At 46.7% G+C, this 20,504-nt stretch overlaps 3 protein-coding genes across 3 annotated transcripts; all 3 read left to right on the top strand.

The window, feature by feature from the left end:
• LOC136500478 (alpha-amylase isozyme 3D-like) lies at nucleotides 1-1,751 on the top strand. Its single transcript, XM_066495831.1, has 4 exons — nucleotides 1-126; nucleotides 215-347; nucleotides 457-1,265; nucleotides 1,363-1,751. The coding sequence occupies exons 1-4, from the start codon at nucleotides 34-36 to the stop codon at nucleotides 1,642-1,644; spliced, it is 1,317 nt and encodes a 438-aa protein (XP_066351928.1). The 5' UTR covers nucleotides 1-33; the 3' UTR covers nucleotides 1,645-1,751.
• Nucleotides 1,752-4,253: 2,502 nt separating this feature from the next.
• LOC136502073 (probable BRI1 kinase inhibitor 1) lies at nucleotides 4,254-5,447 on the top strand. Its single transcript, XM_066497561.1, has one exon. It carries the CDS (start codon nucleotides 4,391-4,393, stop codon nucleotides 5,105-5,107), a length of 717 nt encoding a protein of 238 aa, XP_066353658.1. The 5' UTR covers nucleotides 4,254-4,390; the 3' UTR covers nucleotides 5,108-5,447.
• A 10,533-nt stretch (nucleotides 5,448-15,980) lies between these two features.
• On the top strand, nucleotides 15,981-18,716 carry LOC136499986 (uncharacterized). Its single transcript, XM_066495451.1, has one exon. It carries the CDS (start codon nucleotides 15,981-15,983, stop codon nucleotides 18,714-18,716), a length of 2,736 nt encoding a protein of 911 aa, XP_066351548.1.
• The last annotated feature ends 1,788 nt before the right edge of the window (nucleotides 18,717-20,504 follow it).

Genomic DNA, 20,504 nt, shown 5'->3' with positions numbered 1-20,504 from the left:
CCAACCTCAGATAAGTGAAGCACTCGCAGACAGATGAAGCAGTCGAGCAGATTGTGTTTGCTCTTCCTCGTGGCGCTCTGCACCACCCTGGCCTGCGACCTGGTCCAGGCACAGGTCCTCTTCCAGGTACGATTGCTGTGCACGTCAATGTCGTCGTACGTAGAACGACGATCTCGTCAACTTATCATGCCACAATCTGTGCACGTACGTGCAGGGGTTTAACTGGGAGTCGTGCAAGCAGCAGGGAGGCTGGTACAACAGGCTCAAGACCCAGGTCGACGACATCGCCAAGGCCGGCGTCACGCACGTCTGGCTGCCTCCACCCTCGCACTCCGTCTCGCCACAAGGTACTTTCCACTGCCCTACACCTCAGGGCTCAGGCTCAGCAGAGTACTGGAGTACATCCATGTTTGTTGACATATATAACTCTTAACAACACGACGACCATCTCGGCAGGCTACATGCCGGGGCGCCTATACGACCTAGACGCGTCCAAGTACGGCACGGCGGCGGAGCTCAAGTCCCTGATCGCGGCGTTCCACGGGAGGGGCGTGCAGTGCGTGGCGGACATCGTCATCAACCACCGATGCGCGGAGAAGAAGGACGCACGCGGCATCTACTGCATCTTCGAGGGCGGGACGCCCGACGACCGCCTGGACTGGGGCCCCGGCATGATCTGCAGCGACGACACGCAGTACTCGGACGGGACGGGCCACCGCGACACGGGCGAGGGCTTCGCGGCGGCGCCCGACATCGACCACCTCAACGAGCGCGTCCAGCGGGAGCTCTCCGCCTGGCTCAACTGGCTCAAGTCCGACGACGTCGGCTTCGACGGCTGGCGCCTCGACTTCGCCAAGGGCTACTCGCCGGCCATCGCCAAGATGTACGTGGAGAACACCCGGCCGAGCTTCGTCGTCGCTGAGATATGGAACTCCCTGAGCTACAGCGGTGACGGCAAGCCGTCGCCCAACCAGGACCAGTGCCGGCAGGAGCTGGTGAACTGGGTGCAGGCTGTCGGCGGGCCCGCGATGGCGTTCGACTTCCCTACAAAGGGCCTGCTACAGGCGGGCGTGCAGGGGGAGCTGTGGCGGCTGCGCGACAGCTCCGGCAAGGCGGCTGGCATGATCGGGTGGATGCCGGAGAAAGCCGTCACCTTCGTCGATAACCATGACACCGGATCCACGCAGAAGCTGTGGCCGTTCCCGTCCGACAAGGTCATGCAGGGCTACGCCTACATCCTCACCCATCCAGGAGTCCCCTGCATCGTAAGTGCTCGTTAATTACTCCAGAATCTCCAAGTTTCACTCCCAAATCAGAGGTGCCTATAGCTAATCCGCGGGGTACGTGTGCATGCATATCCAGTTCTACGACCACATGTTCGACTGGAATCTGAAGCAGGAGATATCCACGCTGTCTGCCATCAGGGCGCGGAACCGCATCCACGCCGGGAGCAAGCTGCGGATCCTCGTCGCGGACGCCGACGCCTACGTGGCCGTCGTCGACGAGAAGGTCATGGTGAAGATCGGGACAAGGTACGACGTGAGCAACGTGATCCCGTCGGATTTCCACCCTGCGGCACACGGCAAGGACTACTGCGTCTGGGAGAAGGGGAGCCTCCGCGTCCAGGCTGGGCGGCACCTTTAGCAGCTCAGTCTTGTGCTGCAAACACAGCAGTAAAGTTATAGATCTCGATGAGAATTGCAACTTTGTAGTTGATAGCTTTTTCATTTGAAATCATTTGTGGTCCTAAAATTATGTTTTAAGTTCTCACAATCTGAAATTCAAACTTTTCAAACGAGCTCAGATGGAAAAATGATAAAAAAAAAACAAAAGTTATAGATCTCGATAAGAAATACAACTTTGTAGCTGATAACTTTTTTATTTAAAATCATTTACGGCCCTAAAATTATGTTGCATGTCTCATGATTTTAAATTCAAAATTTTCAAACGACATTGGATAGCGAAATAACCAAAACCAAAGTTATAGTACTCGATGATATCTACACCTTTGTAGTTGAAACCTTTTTCATTTGGATTTGTTTAGGGTCCTAAATATTTATTTTAAAAATTAGAAAAGTGAATATGAGGGAAATGTATATGCTCTTTAGTCAAAAGTGACTTTGGGGTTGATATGGCCCCAAATATTCATTTCAAAATCTAGAAAAGTGAATATGAGGGGAATGTATATGTCTTTTAGTCGCAAGTGACTTTAGAGTGAATTCATTAGAGGGGCTCATAAGAAATAATATAGTTATCCATAAATGTTTAATAATTAAAAATATAAATTAAGTAATCATTTTTATATAAGATTTATCATAAAATCATATAAATTATATAAAACAATTTAAATTAGTAAATAAATAAATTAAATTATTAAAATAATTACAACAACAAATTTATTAGGTTTAAACTACATTAGAAAAATACTAAAATTAATGTAATATTTATGGATCATTAATAATACTAAACTAGTATTAAAGTTATTTATAGATATACTATTAAATTATTTCAGTGCATCATTAGTAATATTAAATTAAATAACCAGTGACTAATCATTGAGAGATAAATTTTAAATAGATTAATTATACCTTGTTCTTTGTGAATACAGTAAATATCGCATATTACATATTTCTATCGAATATAGATCTGGATCGGATAGAGATAAATACTAGAAAATTAATTTAAATCCTTCCATTTAGTAACCACATTAAAAACGGATACGAATGTGGATATTCATATTACATGTTTTAGTGGATACGAACATGGGAGAACTCGAATATCTATTTCTATTTTTCCATCCCTACCGGTGGAAGAGTTAAGCTAGGAGCTTATGCCATTTAAACCCCTTGGCGAGGTGTCTTGAATCGGAAGCATGATTGAAATGCTTGTCGGTTTGGATCAGATGGGAACCTTTTTACATCAGTAGGCTACACTTTTGAAGTGTGAACACGGCTATTTTGAGGAAATTCCCCATGGACCTCTTGCTACAATGTCGTCAATGTGCAGTATTTTGGTTTCTTTACTATGAAATGAAATCCTTGTATAAGCTGCTTCATTTCTCGTCTTCTCGCACACATGTTAATCCACAATACTAGCTAGCAATATATAGCATGTTCTGAAATAATTAATATTGTCAGGACGTTTGACCAAGCTACAACCCTTAGGTATGGATATACATCGTGTTCGGTTGCAATTGCAAAACGAGGCCTTTCGTGTGCCTCACAAATCACGGAGGCCCGCATCACCTGTTGTCGTCATGTCAGGTTATCCTGCAACTTGTGCCACTCATGTGGGGAAAAAAACTGTACACGACGTCACTATCGTGGCGCTTAATACGTTTACACTGTCCACGTCAACATCGTCATCTCCCTGAGCTGCTGGCATGCTGCATCCTGGGTCCAGTTTAGTTCCAGAAAATTTTGTCAAATTTTTCAAGATTTCCCGTCACATCGAATCTTTGAACGCATGCATAAAGCATTAAATATAAATAAAAAATAAAACTAATTACACAGTTTAGACGAAATTCACGAGACGAATCTTTTAAGCCTAATTAGACTATGATTGAACACTAATTGCCAAATAACAACGAAAAGTACTACAGTGCATTTTGCAAAAAAATTTGCCATATAAACAGGCCCCTGGCAAAAACCACAAACTCTCATCTCGTTTCAGTCACTTTGCTGATGAATTAATGCAACTGAACAACTCGGCATTGCAATCAGGCATTCAGGCCTTGACCCTCCCTACCTCACTGAACGAGCAATCGACTGGCTCACCATGCACACCTGCATGCAAACACGTGCAGTGACACGAGCCCTTCATCTCTCAGAGCCATGGCCACCACGCACCGCCGTCGGCACGGCATCCAATGCAAACCAATAATTAAGGGGTGTTTGATTTCGCTACTAAAATTTAGGAGGTGTGTCGAAAGGACATTGTATGGGATGTTCGTATATTAATAAAAAAAACAAATTACATAATCCGTCAGTACTTCACGAGACGAATTTTTAAGCATAATTAATCCGTCATTAACAATACTTACTGTAGCAAAACATTGTCAAATCATGGACTAATTAGGCTCAAAAGATTCGTCTCGCAGATTAGTCGCAAACTATATAATTAGTTTCGTAATTAGTCTATATTTAATACTTTATACATGTGTCCAAATATTTAATGAGACAGCGACTAAAATTTAGGAGGGCAACCGAACACCCCTTATACAGCTTCGTGCCTCGATCGTTCTCCCACCACCACCTCTCTGTCTCTGCCTCCCCCACGGCTTCCACTCACCATCCTTCTCCCTTCCCTTCGTCGTAGCTCTGTTCCGCACCACCGACGGGCGACGGTGAAGACGTCGTTGTCCACGGCGGGCCACGCGCGAGCCGACAACATGTCCCACCGCCTCGGCCGCGTCGTCAGCGACATCAGCCACAGCAACTCCCGCTCAGTGACGACGGACCACCACAGCCTCCACCACCAGAGCGCGACGACGACGACGAGCAACAACAACGAGGGCGGCAACGTCGGCAAGGCCACCAAGCAGAAGCTCTCACTCCTCATCTCCAGAGTCGTCTCCTTGTCCTGGACAAGAAGCGAGAGCAGCGGCGAAACGGGCGGCAGGGAGAAGAACAGCAGCAGCAGGGAGCAGCAGGAAGCCAACAGCGGAACTGGCGGCGGGAGGAGGCGTCGAGGCCTGGAGATAGTCCTGGCGGTGCGGAAGTACGTGGCGATGGTGGAGCAGCTCCTCACGTCGTCCTACTCCGCCAGTAGCAGCCGGCCGGACGTGGGCAGCAGGCGGCGGGATGGGCGGCCGCACACGTTCACCTCCGCGCGCCACGCCGGGGGTAACGCTAACGCCGCCGCCCAGTCGTCGTCCAAGCGGCACAGGGGGCGGCTGTCGTCGGCGCCCGCGTCGCTGCGTGGGTCGCCCGCCACCAGCGGGCACCTCTCCGTGGGGGAGTCGGTGACCAAGGCGTCGACGACGTCGTCGGAGGTGAGCACGAAGGAGGAGCTGCAGAGTGCCATCCAGGCCGCCATCGCGCACTGCAAGAACTCCGTCGCCGGCGGCGGCGGCGGCGACAAGCAGCAGCAGCAGCGTAAATGTTGAGGCGGTGGTGGCGCGCGTCTTTGCGCGCGTGACATGCGAGCAAATGTAATCGGACGTGGCTCGGGCCATGGCCGTGACGAGTTTAATGGTTCGGCGTGTGTTCATCGGTAATTCGGTAATGTGTAAATTATATAAGCTGCATGCATGACTGAAAGGAGAGAGAAAAACTGAGTCAAATTTCTAGCGAATTTGTGTTCTCTGTATAAATTGTAAGGCAACTAATTATCTGCGCGGGGACGTGGGCTCCTTTGAGATTTGAATTTTGTACTGATAACAGTTGAATTCAACTACACTCTGATCATGTTCTGTATGGCAGGTTTAGAACTTTTAATGCAAAAAAGAGAGGCCGTCCATTTCCACATCAGACATGTGATTTATTATGAAATGAAAGAAAATCTGAAATATAAATGTACGAGACCAAAACTACCTTTTATTGACGAGATAGAAGCCCTGTGGCAGGTCAATGCAAGGGCGTCCTGCTAGTACCAAACCTTCCTCTTCTTCTTTTTAACGAAACACAGATGACAGAAGCAGTATAATAGTGTGGTTGGCGACAATCATCAAAGTAATGAATTCGAAAGCTTCTTCCACCAGCAGGCCGTACTGGTCTCGACACCCGTTTCAGCCCAGATGGCGACCGTTTCTGTGGTCTCGCTGTGGACTAGGGACGCATTTGGTTTGGGTCTTTGGGACCAGAAGGAACCAGACAGACCCATTCTAGTTTTCTGAAATAGGATGGCCATTTCATTATGTTTTTTTTTAACTCGACTTGCAGGGAATAAGATCATCCCCAGGCATTGCTGTGATAGAGAAGACGTTCTCACACAGACCGAAAAAACCCTCGAATTAACCCCTGCCCCACCTTGACACAAGGGCACCGTTGTCCTGTGAGGACCGGGCCAGGACTTCTTGACTTGTACTTTGGCCGTGGGATAGACGACATGATTTTTTTTTATCCTTAGCCTAAAATTCGCTCCCACGGGAGTCGAATATAGGACCTGAGAGGTGCTACTCGAGCGCTCTATCCGTCTCAACTAGAGGTCTTTCGCCATCTCAACGTTTAGTTGAGGGATGATGACGTACAGGGGACGAACCCAGGAGTAAGATTGACTGGAGGCACACAAATGATGATCATCAGATTCACCTCACATTTCTTACTATGTGAGGGCTTTTGTCATTCACTTGTGTGGGGGCACCAATGGTGAAAAGTAGTATAGAATGACCATTAACACTTTTTGAGAGGTGGTGTCGGGGTCATAACCCCGGGGTGTCTCAAGGTACCAATTAGTTAGTAGACCACGTGGCCTACAACGCAACAATCAGCAAGGGCCCAAATGACCGAGGCCCTGCGAAAGCCGAGCGGAGCGGGCCAGTCTCCAAGGCCGGGGTCATCCCCGACCTCTTCCACCCGCCTTAGCACACAGCGCTCGCAAGACGCACGACCTCTCCTGGCCACGACCCCCGGGAGGGATGGGGGAGGTCGAGGGCAGCAAGGCGCGCCTGCTCTGACAAGAGCAAGCATGCCGCACCGACCCCGCAAGGACTGAGGGGACAACAGTCACCTCAGCCCGGTCAGACACCATCCCTGTGTCATGCCGCACCGACGAGATAACACCACACCGCGGTGTAAGGGGAACGATACCCGCCGTCCAAATACGGATCGACTAGACGCTTGTACGATCCCACCCACTATGGGATGGGATCCACGACAAGGGACTCCGCGAAGCGACCAAGCGATCGACGACCCAGGTGAAAGCTCTAGTTTGGTTTTGGTGAATTGATGAAACCCTAAGTGCTAACCTAATTTATCTAAGTGATCATGAGATAGGTCTCACTATTCCAAGTGGCGGAGCAATGATGAAGATCATGATGATGGTGTGACCATGGTGATGATCAAGTGCTTGGACTTGAAAAAGAAGAAAGAGAAAAACAAAAAGCTCAAGGCAAATGTAAAATTTGATAGGAACTTTTTGGTTTGGTGATCAAGACACTTAGTAAGTGTGATCACATTTAGGATCGATAGCCATACTATTAAGAGGGGCGAAACTCGTATCGAAATGCGGTTATCAAAGTGCCACTAGGTGTTCTAACTCATTGCATATGCATTTAGATCTAGTGGAGTGCTAACACCCTTGAAAATGTTTGTGAAAATATGCTAACACACGTGCACAAGATGATACACTTGGTGGTTGGCACATTTGAGCAAGGGTGGCGAAGTTGGTGAAGTGAAGGAGGTGATTTTTACTATTTTATTGTGACCGGACGCTGGGTTGTGAGTCCGGTTAGTAGAAGCCGAGGCAACATAACCTAGGGTATTGCACCGGACATTGAGCTGGGTCCGATCGAGGTACATCGGACACGTCTGATCGAGAAAATGCGGCTCTAGATGCTCTCTAGAACTGATCGAACTCCACGTTATTGGAGCGTTCGATCATTCCATCGGTGAGTTCAGTCGCTAGGTGTTGGTGCGCAAGCACGTGAGGACCTAACATAGGCGTGGTGCGTCCGGTCAGCTTGCCTACATGTCCGGTCGTGACTTAGGCGTTGCGCTAAGTCACTTGACCATTGAGATCGTGCGGATGTCGTTGAACGCGGGAAACACGTGGATGGCGATCAGTCACCGGACGCTGGGGTTGGTGCATCCGGTCGATCTGATCGGCGTGTCCGGTCGCCCTAAGTTGGGCCATAGTGAGAGCCCAACTACTCTATTTCGAGGGGGTCTCTATTTAAGCCCCATGGCCGGCTCAAGCTCACTCTCTTGGCCATTTGCATTGACATAGCAACCTTGTGAGCTTAGCCAAAGCCCTCCCACTCATCTCCATCATAGATTGATCATCTTTGTGAGATTGGGAGTGAATCCAAGTGCATTGCTTGAGTGATTGCATCTAGAGGCACTTGGTATTCGTGTTCTGCTGTGGATTTAGCTTGTTACTCTTGGTGGTTGCCGCCACCTAGACGGCTTGGTGCAGCGAGGATCATCGAGCAGAGGAAGGTGCTTGTCTCCGGCTCTGATCATGGTGATTGTGAGGGGTTCTTGACCTTTCCTCGGCGGAGAGCCAAAAGGTACTCTAGTGGATTGCTCGTGGTTGTGTGATCCCCATCTTGTGTTGATTGTGCGGCACCCTATTAAGGGTTTGTGTGGCAGAACCTCCTAAGTTATAGGGCCCACATGCACCTGTCACTGTCCGACGACCTTTGACATTTATGCATATGTTTCCAATAACTTAAAAAGACTATCGGGTGTCCTCGGGGAACCCCGAATCATCCACGATTTCCGAGCAGGATCACGTTACAGAGTCATTGCAGTATTACAACATTTATTCAAATATCAAAACCAGAGTAAAAACAGCGGAAGTCTTACGATAACATAGTTCACAAACTAGTTGTTTCAAACCTTACAAACTAAGTTCGATAATTATTATAAACCATAGTAGTAGTGGAGTGGCATAATGAACATATACTTAACACACAAAATAAACATCCTACCCAAGGATCACACATTTACTTCTCATCGTCAGAACAAACGATAGTCATGCAGCACGATCCAAAACAGATCTGCTCATGAAGCTCACCTGCAACAAGGGGTCAACGAACCCTGAGTACAAAAGTACTCAACAAGACTTAACCGAAATATTAACTGATAAACTCAGTAATACAGGCTCAGGGATTCAAGGTATAGCTTTAACAATGATCAAAGTTCTTTTGCGTAAAAGCTCTTTTAACAACATTCTTTATATAGAAAACTTCTCAAGAATTATATACAAAGCTGACACGATCCGTACTGAGATCATGAAACTTCATATCCAACACCTTTACAAGCCTTATTTAAGTTCCGGTTATTAATTCTACGATGATGAACAGTGAGTTGAGTCTCCATAACCGAGGAGCAACGACGATTCGAACCGATTAAGCCCAGTTGGGGATTCCAGACCACACGACATATGTAGGTCCCCGACTCACATATATCAACCTACCCTCGAATCCTCTAAAACAAGAACAGGTCCGCGCCACCTGAGAATACAGTACTCCACCATTCCAGCCCATGGCCACGTGGGTACACGCTATTCCCGCCATCTATCCACTCCCAGTGCGCGAGTAGCCATTCTCGTAATAGAATTTCCAAGTTCAGGCTTACCAGAGTATGTGGTTAGTACTACAAATTCTCACCTCATACAATTCAACAATGGACGTGCCTTAATCGACACAGGCGGAAAGAACCCGCTCACAAGACCTCCATGTCTTGTGGCTCACACACACCGAGTCCGCCCGGTCTAGATTTATTACTCCACATTCCCATATCACATGCAAACAATATTGACCAATGTCCCATTTAAAACTTGCAGGTGGCAGGGGGTCACCCGACTTTCATCGTTCTATGCATAGCTAAGCAAAACTAGGCATATACGAGTTTAAAACTGGTAATATGGTAAATATGGAATAACAAGGGTGGTAATGCACCAATTAGGCTCTTACTTAACTCCTAATCACTTAATGCAGTAATGGAAAGCAAAAGCGAAATTAATTTGTAAAACACAAGGTAGGGTTGTATGCATCCGGGGCTTGCCTTCGTTGACGGAAAAGTCCGGTTCCTGCGACGTTACACAAGGATTCGATCCGACCTCAACAGACGGATTAACCTCCTCAACAGCTTGATTAACTACCATGTTTTCACCTTCGTTCACTACACGTAATAACAATGCCATGTTTAACATGATGTGGAATATGAAACATGATGCTCGATGATGGATGCAAAATTAACAATTTGAATACAACTTTCCTTCGCGGTACAGTTGCAAGTCAACCAACTAAATCCTTTTTCCATAACACATACATCAATTGCCAAGGATCATCATCAACTAAGGACCCAAGGTCATCACTCAATCCAAAAGTCCAAACAAAAACCTAAATCATTAAAGGTTACTATTTGCTTTTATGAATTAATTATTTAATTCAAAATTATGAAATAAATCAACTTATTCTAATTGAGCTCAAAATTTTAGTACATGTTCATTACATGTTAACTAAGTGGCAAAACAAATTTCATAATTTTTGGATAAATAAATAAGCCTAGAAAAATCATGGAAATCCATTTATGAATTAATTGAGCAATTTTTACCACATAAAAAAATTACTGAAAAACATTATTTCATATTTTTCTTAAATACTATACATCACAGAGAAGTCACACAAAAATTTTCATAATTTTTGGAGCTTTAAATAAATCTATACAAAAATAACAAAAACAGATACTATTCAATCAAATCTAAAAATAGAAAAAAAATCCATTTGAACGCTGAGTCACTGACAACGGGTCCCACATGTCATCTTCAACCTCCGACGTTGACTACGGCAGCGACGACTCTGACCAGCGATTTCTCGCCGACGGTGAGATCAACGGCGACGGCCAACGTACCAAAATGATCACCAAGTCTAGGCGCATCGATTGACGTCCCTATCAGCACGGATTACGGCCCTACACTAGCTCGTCGTCGGCCATGGCGGACGCGGTGACACGGCAGTGATACGCCGGCGAAACGAAGCCAAAAACGGGGAAATAGAGGGCATGGGAAGGTCCAGTAGCTCACCATGAACACGTTGGAGCAAAGAATGGGACCGGATGAGCTACGATGACACGGGTCGACGTTGACAGGGTTCACGGCGGAGCGATCTTCAACGACAGCGATGCTCCGGTAGCTGTGGTGGTCAAAATGAGAAACCAATGGGTCACAAAGCACTACATCATTGCAACAAAGCCGAAGCAAGACTCGGCAAGGGCAGGGACTCACCGTAGCGCGCTGGCCACGGCGACGCGGGCTCGACGGCGGGGCTGCCGGCCGTGGAGAAGAAACACGACGAGCGGTGGTTCCCAGCAAAATTAAGCTGAATTGATGGGTTGGCTGAGCGCGTAAGGCTAAAGCAGAGTTGGGACTAGCTTATCAGCGATGGTGGAGCACGACAACGACGGCACGGGCTCGCCGGAGTGGAGCAGCGGCGACGGGAAAACAGAGCAAGGGAGAAGGGCAACGACGATGGCGGCTCAGGCTTAAAAGGATGGCCAGGAAGCTCAAGGAAGCCACGACGAAGCCTTCAGCGCGCCAACGCGACGCCCAGACGGCCACGCGCGCGACTGGAAGCAAGCCGAAGCTTGCCGGCGGTGTAGCGCAAGCGGTGAACACTGTTCATCAAAATTACAAGTTTACCATTCGCCAAAATTCACAAATTACTCCCAAATTTTCATAACAACTCAAAAATCTCCAAAAATAAAAGTTGTTCAAAATCAAAAGTTCTACAACTTTGCTTTTATAACCATTTCCTAATTCGGTCTAGATTTTGAAATGAACTTTTGAATTCAAATAGGGAAATTTAACGAATTACGCCTTTTTGAATTACTCAAAATTTTTCTAAACAACTTGAAAAACTCCAAAAATAAACTTTGTATAACTTGCCAAGCTCTACACTTTTGCTTTTGGGCCCAACCCCAAAATATGCTTAGATTTTGAAATAGATTTTTAGGGTAGGATTTAAATGTTGAAAAGCGGGGTTTTCTCGAAAAATTCAAAATCCAAACAAACATTGAACTTGAGTCAAACAATACATTGCAACACATACCACATAAATATAAACTTGTATTAGTGTATGCATCTCAAAGTTTTTACCAAATGCCAAATGCTTTGCAATGCATATGATGACATGTCAGATTTTAATATTTAAACACCCGAGGTGTTACAGTTTGGCATGTGATGCCAATTAGCGCATGAACGTCCAAGTGAGTGTATCGCCACAACAGGGAGTAGCTTGCCAGCAAGCAAGTGAACCTCAATGAAAAATCATTGTCACCTCTTGTCATCGGGACTCTATTGTAATTGATTGGCTTCATCTTGTGATTGGCACACCTCTCTACACGGCAGTATAAACATCTCAACCACTTGTGTATTTACATTCACACTGTAGCTAAGCACTTTAGTGTAATTAGTTTTGAGAGCTAGCTTGTGTCGTATCTAGTGGTTAGAGAGTCTCTTTAGTTAGTCAATGAGAGCTCACTAACTTAGTGTAGTGACATAGCCTTTGTGTGCCTAGAGATCATAGAGACTAGAATTGTGGTAGGTGGCTTGTATTTTAGTAGGCTAGCGCAACATTTGCTTTGCCTTATAATTGTCTAACCATTTTGTTTAGTGTTGTTGTAGAAATTTTTATAGGCTATTCACCCCCTCTAGCCATTAGGACCTTACACCAAGGCAGCTACCTACTTTGGGTATGACACCCCTGGGAACCAGGAGATGATGACAAAGACCACGATGGACACCGCGTTGCACAGGACGGCTGATGAATCATCATCGAGGCTACAGTGCCACCATGATTGGCACTATAGCGCCACGCCACACCCTATCGCAACGTGGCTAGAAGACCATGACAATAGCCATGACCAAACGTGCACTAGAAGACAGCGTAGCTTGCAAGCCAAGTTAGCTAGGACCTCTCTCAAGCTCTCGACCCTTCGGTCAGGAGAACCACCTGCTTTGTATGTGCTCGAGCCCCGAACTCTATATAAGGGCAACTAGGGCACCCTCTCTAGACATTCTGAATCCTCTACCATTCCATTCATTCACCATTGTAGTAGGGCTCCTAGAGCTTCTCTTCGGACAGCCCTTCGCCTAGCATAGGTCCTTCCATCTCTTCCACCTTTCTGGCACCCCCATTGTAACAACTTTAGAGCATTCAAGCGAGCAACACGCACTCGATCATCTCTAAGACTAGATGTAGAGCTCTGGCCTGAACCAGTATAAATCCTTGTGTCTATTAGATCCTACCATCGTCTTCCTAGTGCAGCACAACAATCGTATAAATTTACTAGTCTGGTTTATAAAACACAGATAGTTAGCACACCAGGTAGGGGACCGTCACGCACTCTCAATTATTGAAGGAAGCAATGGCTCCTTGCACTGCTAGTGAACTCACTGGTGGAATGGCCCACGATAGCCACATCCACCACAAAAACTAAGAGTTCATCAGCATCAAAGGGCCAGCACCCGTGTTCGCTCGCAACTATGACACAAACCCCTGCCATGGAGATCCAAGACACATAGCCCATGGCGGACATACTCTCAAAACTGCCCTTGGGGGTTGCATCCCAGAGTGCACCTGTGTGAGGCGCCCGGTGCCCTCTCTCATTACTGGCCATGGCTGAGACCCCCACCCAAGAAACCAGATGGCCATGACTCACTGTGATCTCACCCAAGGAATGGCCCACGGTGGCTACATCCTTTTTGGGAACCACGAGATCGCCCGAACCAATGGGGCAACGCCCGTCATCCGTTCATACCTTGTCTAGACTCGCCACGTTGCAGAACTGGACCCTACGATAGAATCTCTCCTCAGACAGTGTCTCCACCATCAAAACACAACAAGCCAGGATGAGCATGAATGACGAAGCTACCCGCCGCCATGTGGCATCGTCATTAGTAACTGAGCCACTAACCAACACCACACCATGCCGGGTCAAACCCAAAATCAGGATTCGATCCTGCATAACGGGCAAGCTACGCAACATGCTTCGAAGGACTGTCAGCCATCGCTCGGAGGCACATGCATCTGAGGAAGCAGGCCTCCTGAGCGTGCTGCGCTCTACGAAAAGCGGATCAAACCATGTTGCGCCCAAGGCTAGCTTCCACAATGATAGGTCACAGCAATTCCTTGTCAGAAGCAGTAGCACCACGTGGAAGCGGGGACGCGGCAACAGCGACACCATCACACTAAGAAGATTCAAGCGCCGAAACACGTGAGCCCTTCCGGTCAGAAGCTACAACGAGCCGGGTGCGAAGAAGCCCTCCTCGGGGGCTCACAGGCCCCTTGAGGATGTCAAGCTAGCAAGGATCAGCCCAAGGCCGCTCGAAAGGCCGACCCACACCAGCTACGACTGCTTAAAGCGGTAAAGAAGCGTCCCCATCAACCCACAGCCTAGAGACTACAACAACTCCACCACGAGTAGATGCTCAGGGGCTCAATGATGAGGACACCACGAGTACATCTACACCAGCAGCACCTCAGGCGCCTCCAGTTGATCATCTAGGGCCAATCACTCGGGCCCGTGCGAGAGAATTAAACTTCATCATGCTGTTAAGGAACGAAGGGCCAGCGGAATAAGAAGATGGCCCAACAGGGCAGCCCAGGTGGGGCGCCTAGGGCTGGCAGCCGCCGCCTTTTCCCTGGTGGCGCCCCCCCTCCTGCCGTCGATCTGGACTCCAGGGGCTGCGCCCCCTTTATTTAGTCGGAGTCCCTTTTGTTTACAACTCGAGTTTTGTTTTACATCTAGCTTTAGCTACTCTCGAACACGGCAATTCCACGCCGTCTTTGTGTGATTCAGAACTCCACCTTCGAGCGATAATTGTGATTGCTCGCGTCTTTTTCTTGTTCGTTTTTCGATTGCGTGCAGGAAACGATCTTCGTGATCAGGCTGATCTCGCACCGGCGAGGTTGGTAACCATCGGGAGTTGGTTCAGCGATTGCATTGGCGCTTCGGGTTCGCTCGTCGTAGTCGGATCGTGAGGGTCTACTTCCACCAGATCGAAATTATCTCCACTCACCGAAAGATCGGGCACTCCCCTTCTATCAAGTGGTATCAGATTTCCAGGTTGATCGGTGAGCTTTATCGAGTGTTTTCCCGATTCATATTTGTTCATTACCTAGAGTCCACAAAAGCCAAAAAAATATTTTACTTTCCGCTGTCCTATCAACCTTTGTGCCTTTGCAATTTCGTTCCAGTTTCGCATTGTTGAGTTTGTTTCCGTGGTCGAGTCTTGTTGCTGGTTTAGGATTGTGTTCGTGGTCGTAGTTCAACCGCACCGTTGCTATTCTTTGTTTCCGCCGCTATCCCACCCACCGTTCCCAAACAACAAGTCGAAGCCACCATATTACTCGACTTGCCCCCGCTAGCCGCCTTGTGTGATCTCTCGCCACCGCGCTAACCCTAGATAGGTTGCCAGCCGCTGTTATTTCTCCTGCATCGCAGCCCTCCTTACATCATCTGGCGCCTACCTACTGCTGTTAGTCACAGGGACGATTGATCCTGTGATCGGTGTTGGAGTTTAGGGACGCTTTGCCCTAACTGCCGCCGCCGTGTTGTGCCTTCCGAAAAACATAACTTGAGATACCTTCGGTAAAACAGGCATAACTTTTCGCTCGTTTGTCAGAAAAATCTGAAATTTTTTGTGGAGCATCTCGACACCATTTGGAGCCGACCCAAACTCACCTTCGGTCTGTTTGGTTTCGTCAAAATCCCCAAAAAAATTCGGGAAAATATAGAAAAAAATTGTCAAGGGTTTTGCACGTTTTTCAGAGAACGTGTTGTTTTTCTGTAGGCCACATAACACCTCAGTTGTAGGTGCCAATTTTTGTGGTTGCATCTTTTGTGATCCTTGTTCAGAGAAAAATATAAAAAAAAATAGTGCACAAAAAAAAAGTTGATTCCTACTAGTACCTTTTGGAAAAAAAAAAGAAAAATCCGGGCTATTTGCTTGTTCTGTGAGTTCTTTCCATCGTCCTTTGTTTCACCTTGTTGCGCTACGTCTAGGACACGTCTTAGCCAGCACTTGTGACTTGTACTTTGGATACTTATTGAACATTCGCTAATCTGCATTCGTTAATTGCTAATCCTTGACTTGAGTGCGGCCTACCCAGAACTCCACATAGTTCTACGACGAGCTGACTTTGTTCCCAGGCAATCGCTGCTCCAATCTTTCGCAAGTTCCTCCGGTCGGTTGTGGGTCGCCCCTGTGTGCTAGGTAAGAACGGATAAGACATTGATAACAGCACTAGTGTGAGCGCCTTGTGAACCGTTACACCCTATTTTGGCATCGGTTTTGTGTTTGCGCTAACCATGGCAGGCGACGGCGACGACGTGAAGGATGAGCTGCAGGACATGCGGACACAGATTGATGGACTTGCCACCGACATCAAGACGATGCATGAATGGATGGATTCCACGGTCACTACGTCGAACGAGCGGTTCGATCAGCTAGACCTCTCGCAGACAGCCACCAAGACCACGCTCGACACCATCGTGTCACGCCTCGACTCATTGAGCACGCTGGTCGTAGATCTCCAGAACGATTATGTTGGTGACACGGAGCAGGATGGTGGAGACCGTCAAGGCCGCGCTCGCCGTGTGCCACGCCGTCCCGGTAATGATTCTTTTGCTAAGATAAAATTTAAAATTCCATCTTTTAATGGCAAATATGATCCTGCTGCATATCTTGATTGGGAATTAGAAGTCGACCAGAAATTTTCATGCCATGATATTCCTGCTAATTCTCAAGTTAAAGCTGCTATTAGTGAATTTACTGATTTTGCTTTAATTTGGTGGCGTGAATATAAACAAAAACATCCCGCTACAGTTCCAACCACATGGGATCAATTAAAAGCTGCTATGCGATACAGATTTGTACCTTCTTATTATGCTCGCGATTTGCTTAATAAAATGCAATGTTTTCAGCAAGGTTCACAATCTGTAGAGGACTATTACCAGGAATTGCAAAAAGGCATGATTCGGTGTGGGTTAGTTGAGGAAAACGATGCTGCTATGGCACGTTTTCGTGGTGGTTTAAACCGTGAAATTCAGGATATACTTGATTACAAAGAGTATTATGATATGACCACATTATTTGAATTTGCTTGCAAAGCTGAACGTCAAATACAGGGACGCCGCTCGAAGCCATATTCTAACTCTTTTGCAGGACGAAGCTCGACATCCGGTTCAGCACCCGCGCCCCCTGCACCGTCCACACCCACCACTACACCACGTGAGCGGGCAGCCACTTCTGTAGGTACTCCTCCGTCCACAGGTGCAGTTCCTTCCACACGCCGCACACGGGATATTCAGTGCTTTCGTTGCCAAGGATTTGGCCATGTGTCTCGGGAATGTCCGAACAAGCGTGCCTTGCTCATTCGTGACGATGGTGAGTATTCTTCCGCTAGTGATTCTGACGATATTCAACCCGCTATGCTTGCCACTGACCATGCAGCAAAGACGGACGTACATGTCAACCCGGACGACGCCGATAGATATGAAAGTCTTGTTGTGCAGCGTGTTCTTAGTACACAGGTCGCTACGCCTGAGATGAATCAGCGACACACTCTTTTCCATACCAAGGGCGTTGTGCAAGAGCAATCCATTCGCATCATCATCGACAGCGGCAGCTGCAACAATTTGGCGAGTACCGCGCTGGTTGAGAAGTTGTCTTTACCCACTCGTAAGCATCCACATCCATATCACATTCAATGGCTTAATGATGGTGGGAAAATTAGAATTACTCGTTCGGTCCGTGTTCCTTTCTCCATGGGTGCTTATTCTGATTTTGTCGATTGTGATGTTATTCCCATGGAAGTATGCTCTCTGTTACTTGGGCGACCTTGGCAATATGATACTGATAGCTTGCATCATGGTCGTTCCAATCACTATTCTCTCATGTTTAAGGGTCAAAAAATAATTATACATCCAATGACACCTGAACAAATTCTTAAAGATGATCTTGCTCGAGCTGCTAAAACTGCTAAACAACTTGCACCATCGACCTCTGTTAATTCTGAAATCAAGTTAAATGCTCCTGTTTTGCTTGCTACACGTGCTGATTTTGATAAGTTACACGATGCTACTTTGCCATGCTATGCCCTTATATGCTCTCGTGTGCTCGTTTCCCTTGATGATACACCGTCTTTGGATATTCCCCCTGCTGTTGCTAACATTTTGCAGGAGTACGCTGATGTCTTTCCAAAAGATTTGCCACCAGGCCTTCCACCACTTCGTGGCATTGAGCACCAGATCGACCTCATTCCCGGCGCACAGCTCCCGAACCGCGCCCCGTACCGTACAAATCCGGATGAGACAAAGGAGATCCAGCGACAGGTACAGGCGTTGCTTGACAAGGGTTATATTCGTGAGTCTCTTAGCCCTTGCTCTGTTCCTGTGTTACTTGTTCCAAAGAAAGATGGCTCTTGGCGTATGTGTGTAGACTGTCGTGCTATTAATAACATTACCATTCGCTACCGATATCCTATACCACGCCTTGATGATATGCTAGATGAGCTTAGTGGTGCCATTATTTTTACTAAGATTGATTTGCGTAGTGGCTACCATCAGATTCGCATGAAATTAGGTGATGAATGGAAAACGGCTTTTAAAACAAAATTTGGGTTATATGAATGGTTGGTTATGCCGTTTGGTTTGACGAATGCTCCCAGCACTTTTATGCGTTTGATGAATGAAGTTCTGAGGCCCTTCATAGGATTGTTTGTAGTTGTCTATTTTGATGATATCCTTATTTACAGCAAGTCTATGGAAGAGCATTTAGACCATTTGCGTGCTGTTTTTGATGCGTTGCGTGCGGCCAATTTATTTGCTAACATCGAAAAATGCATGTTTTGCACACAACGTGTCTCGTTTCTTGGCTATGTTGTTACTCCACAGGGCATTGAGGTGGATAGCAGCAAGATCGATGCCATTCGGGCGTGGCCTACACCGACGACGGTCACACAAATTCGAAGCTTTCTTGGCCTTGCAGGTTTCTACCGCAGGTTTGTTCGTGATTTTAGCTCCATTGCAGCGCCAATACATTAGCTTACAAAGAAGGATGTCCCCTTTGCTTGGAGTGATTCGCAAGAGGTTGCGTTCAGCACCTTGAAAGATAAGTTAACCAATTCTCCTCTCTTGCAGTTGCCTGATTTTACTAAAGTGTTTGAGCTTGAATGTGATGCTAGCGGTATTGGGCTAGGTGCTGTTTTGTTACAAGAAGGAAAACCTGTTGCCTATTTTAGCGAGAAATTAAGTGGTGCTAGCTTGAATTATTCTACTTATGATAAGGAGCTTTATGCTTTAGTGCGCACTTTGCATACTTGGCAGCACTACCTTTGGCATCGTGAGTTTATAATTCATTCTGATCATGAGGCTTTAAAACATATTCGTACCCAAACAAACCTGAACCGTCGTCATGCTAAATGGGTAGAATTCATTGAGTCTTTTCCTTACATTATTAAACACAAGAGCGGGAAAGAAAATGTTATTGCTGATGCTTTGTCTCGTCGCTATACCATGCTATCACAGTTAGATTTTAAAATTTTTGGCCTGCAAACTGTGAAGGATCAATATGTGGATGATGCTGATTTTAAAGATGCTTTTGCCCATTGTATTCATGGCAAACCATGGGGCAAATTTCACATACAGGACGGGTTCCTGTTTCGCGCTAACAAGCTGTGTGTTCCAGCTAGCTCGGTTCGTCGTTTGTTGTTACAGGAAGCGCATGGAGGCGGTCTCATGGGGCACTTTGGCGTCTACAAGACGCATGAGGTGCTGGCTGCTCATTTCTTTTGGCCCCGGATGCGCGCTGATGTTGAGCGCCTTGTTGCACGTTGCAATACTTGCCAGAAATCTAAGTCACGATTGAACAACCATGGTTTGTACATGCCTTTGCCTGTTCCTACTTCCCCTTGGCTTGATATTTCTATGGACTTTGTTTTGGGATTGCCTCGAACTAAGAAGGGGAGGGACAGTATTTTTGTGGTTGTTGATCGTTTCTCCAAAATGGCTCATTTTATACCTTGTCATAAGACTGATGATGCTAGCAATATTGCTGAATTGTTCTTTAAAGAGATTATTCGTTTGCATGGTATTCCAAATACAATAGTCTCTGATCGTGATGCTAAGTTTCTCAGTCATTTTTGGAGATCACTGTGGAATAAAATGGGAACTAAATTGCTGTTTAGCACTACTTGTCACCCTCAGACTGATGGGCAAACTGAGGTGGTTAATCGAACTTTGTCAACCATGCTTAGGGCTGTTTTAGATAAAAACTTGAAACGTTGGGAGGATTGCTTGCCTCATGTTGAGTTTGCTTATAATCATGCAACGCATTCTTCTACAAAAATGTGTCCCTTTCAGATTGTTTATGGTTATATTCCTCGAGCGCCCATTGATTTGTTTGCTCTTGATGCTGAGGACGCTCCACACATAGATGCCGCTGCACATATTGATCAAATGATTAGCTTGCATGAACAAACTAAACAAAACATTGCTACTGCTAATGCGAAATATCAGGTTGCGGGTAGTAAAGGGAGAAAACATGTTACTTTTGAACCGGGTGATCTGGTTTGGTTGCATTTAAGAAAGGATCGTTTTCCTACTTTACGTCGTTCTAAATTGATGCCACGTGCTGCTGGTCCTTTTAAAGTACTAACCAAGATTAATGATAATGCTTACATCCTTGACCTGCCTGCGGAGTTTGGTGTTTCCACGAGTTTTAATGTTGCAGATTTGAAACCTTATGCGGGCGAAGATGAGGAGTTGCCGTCGAGGACGACTTCAATTCAAGAAGGGGAGGATGATGAGGACACCACGAGTACATCTACACCA

This window comes from Miscanthus floridulus, chromosome 13, assembly GCF_019320115.1.
Source record: "Miscanthus floridulus cultivar M001 chromosome 13, ASM1932011v1, whole genome shotgun sequence".
Classification (NCBI taxonomy): Eukaryota; Viridiplantae; Streptophyta; class Magnoliopsida; order Poales; family Poaceae; genus Miscanthus; species Miscanthus floridulus.
The sequence above is the reverse complement of the archived record's forward strand: the minus strand, read 5'-3'. Positions and strand labels throughout refer to the sequence as shown.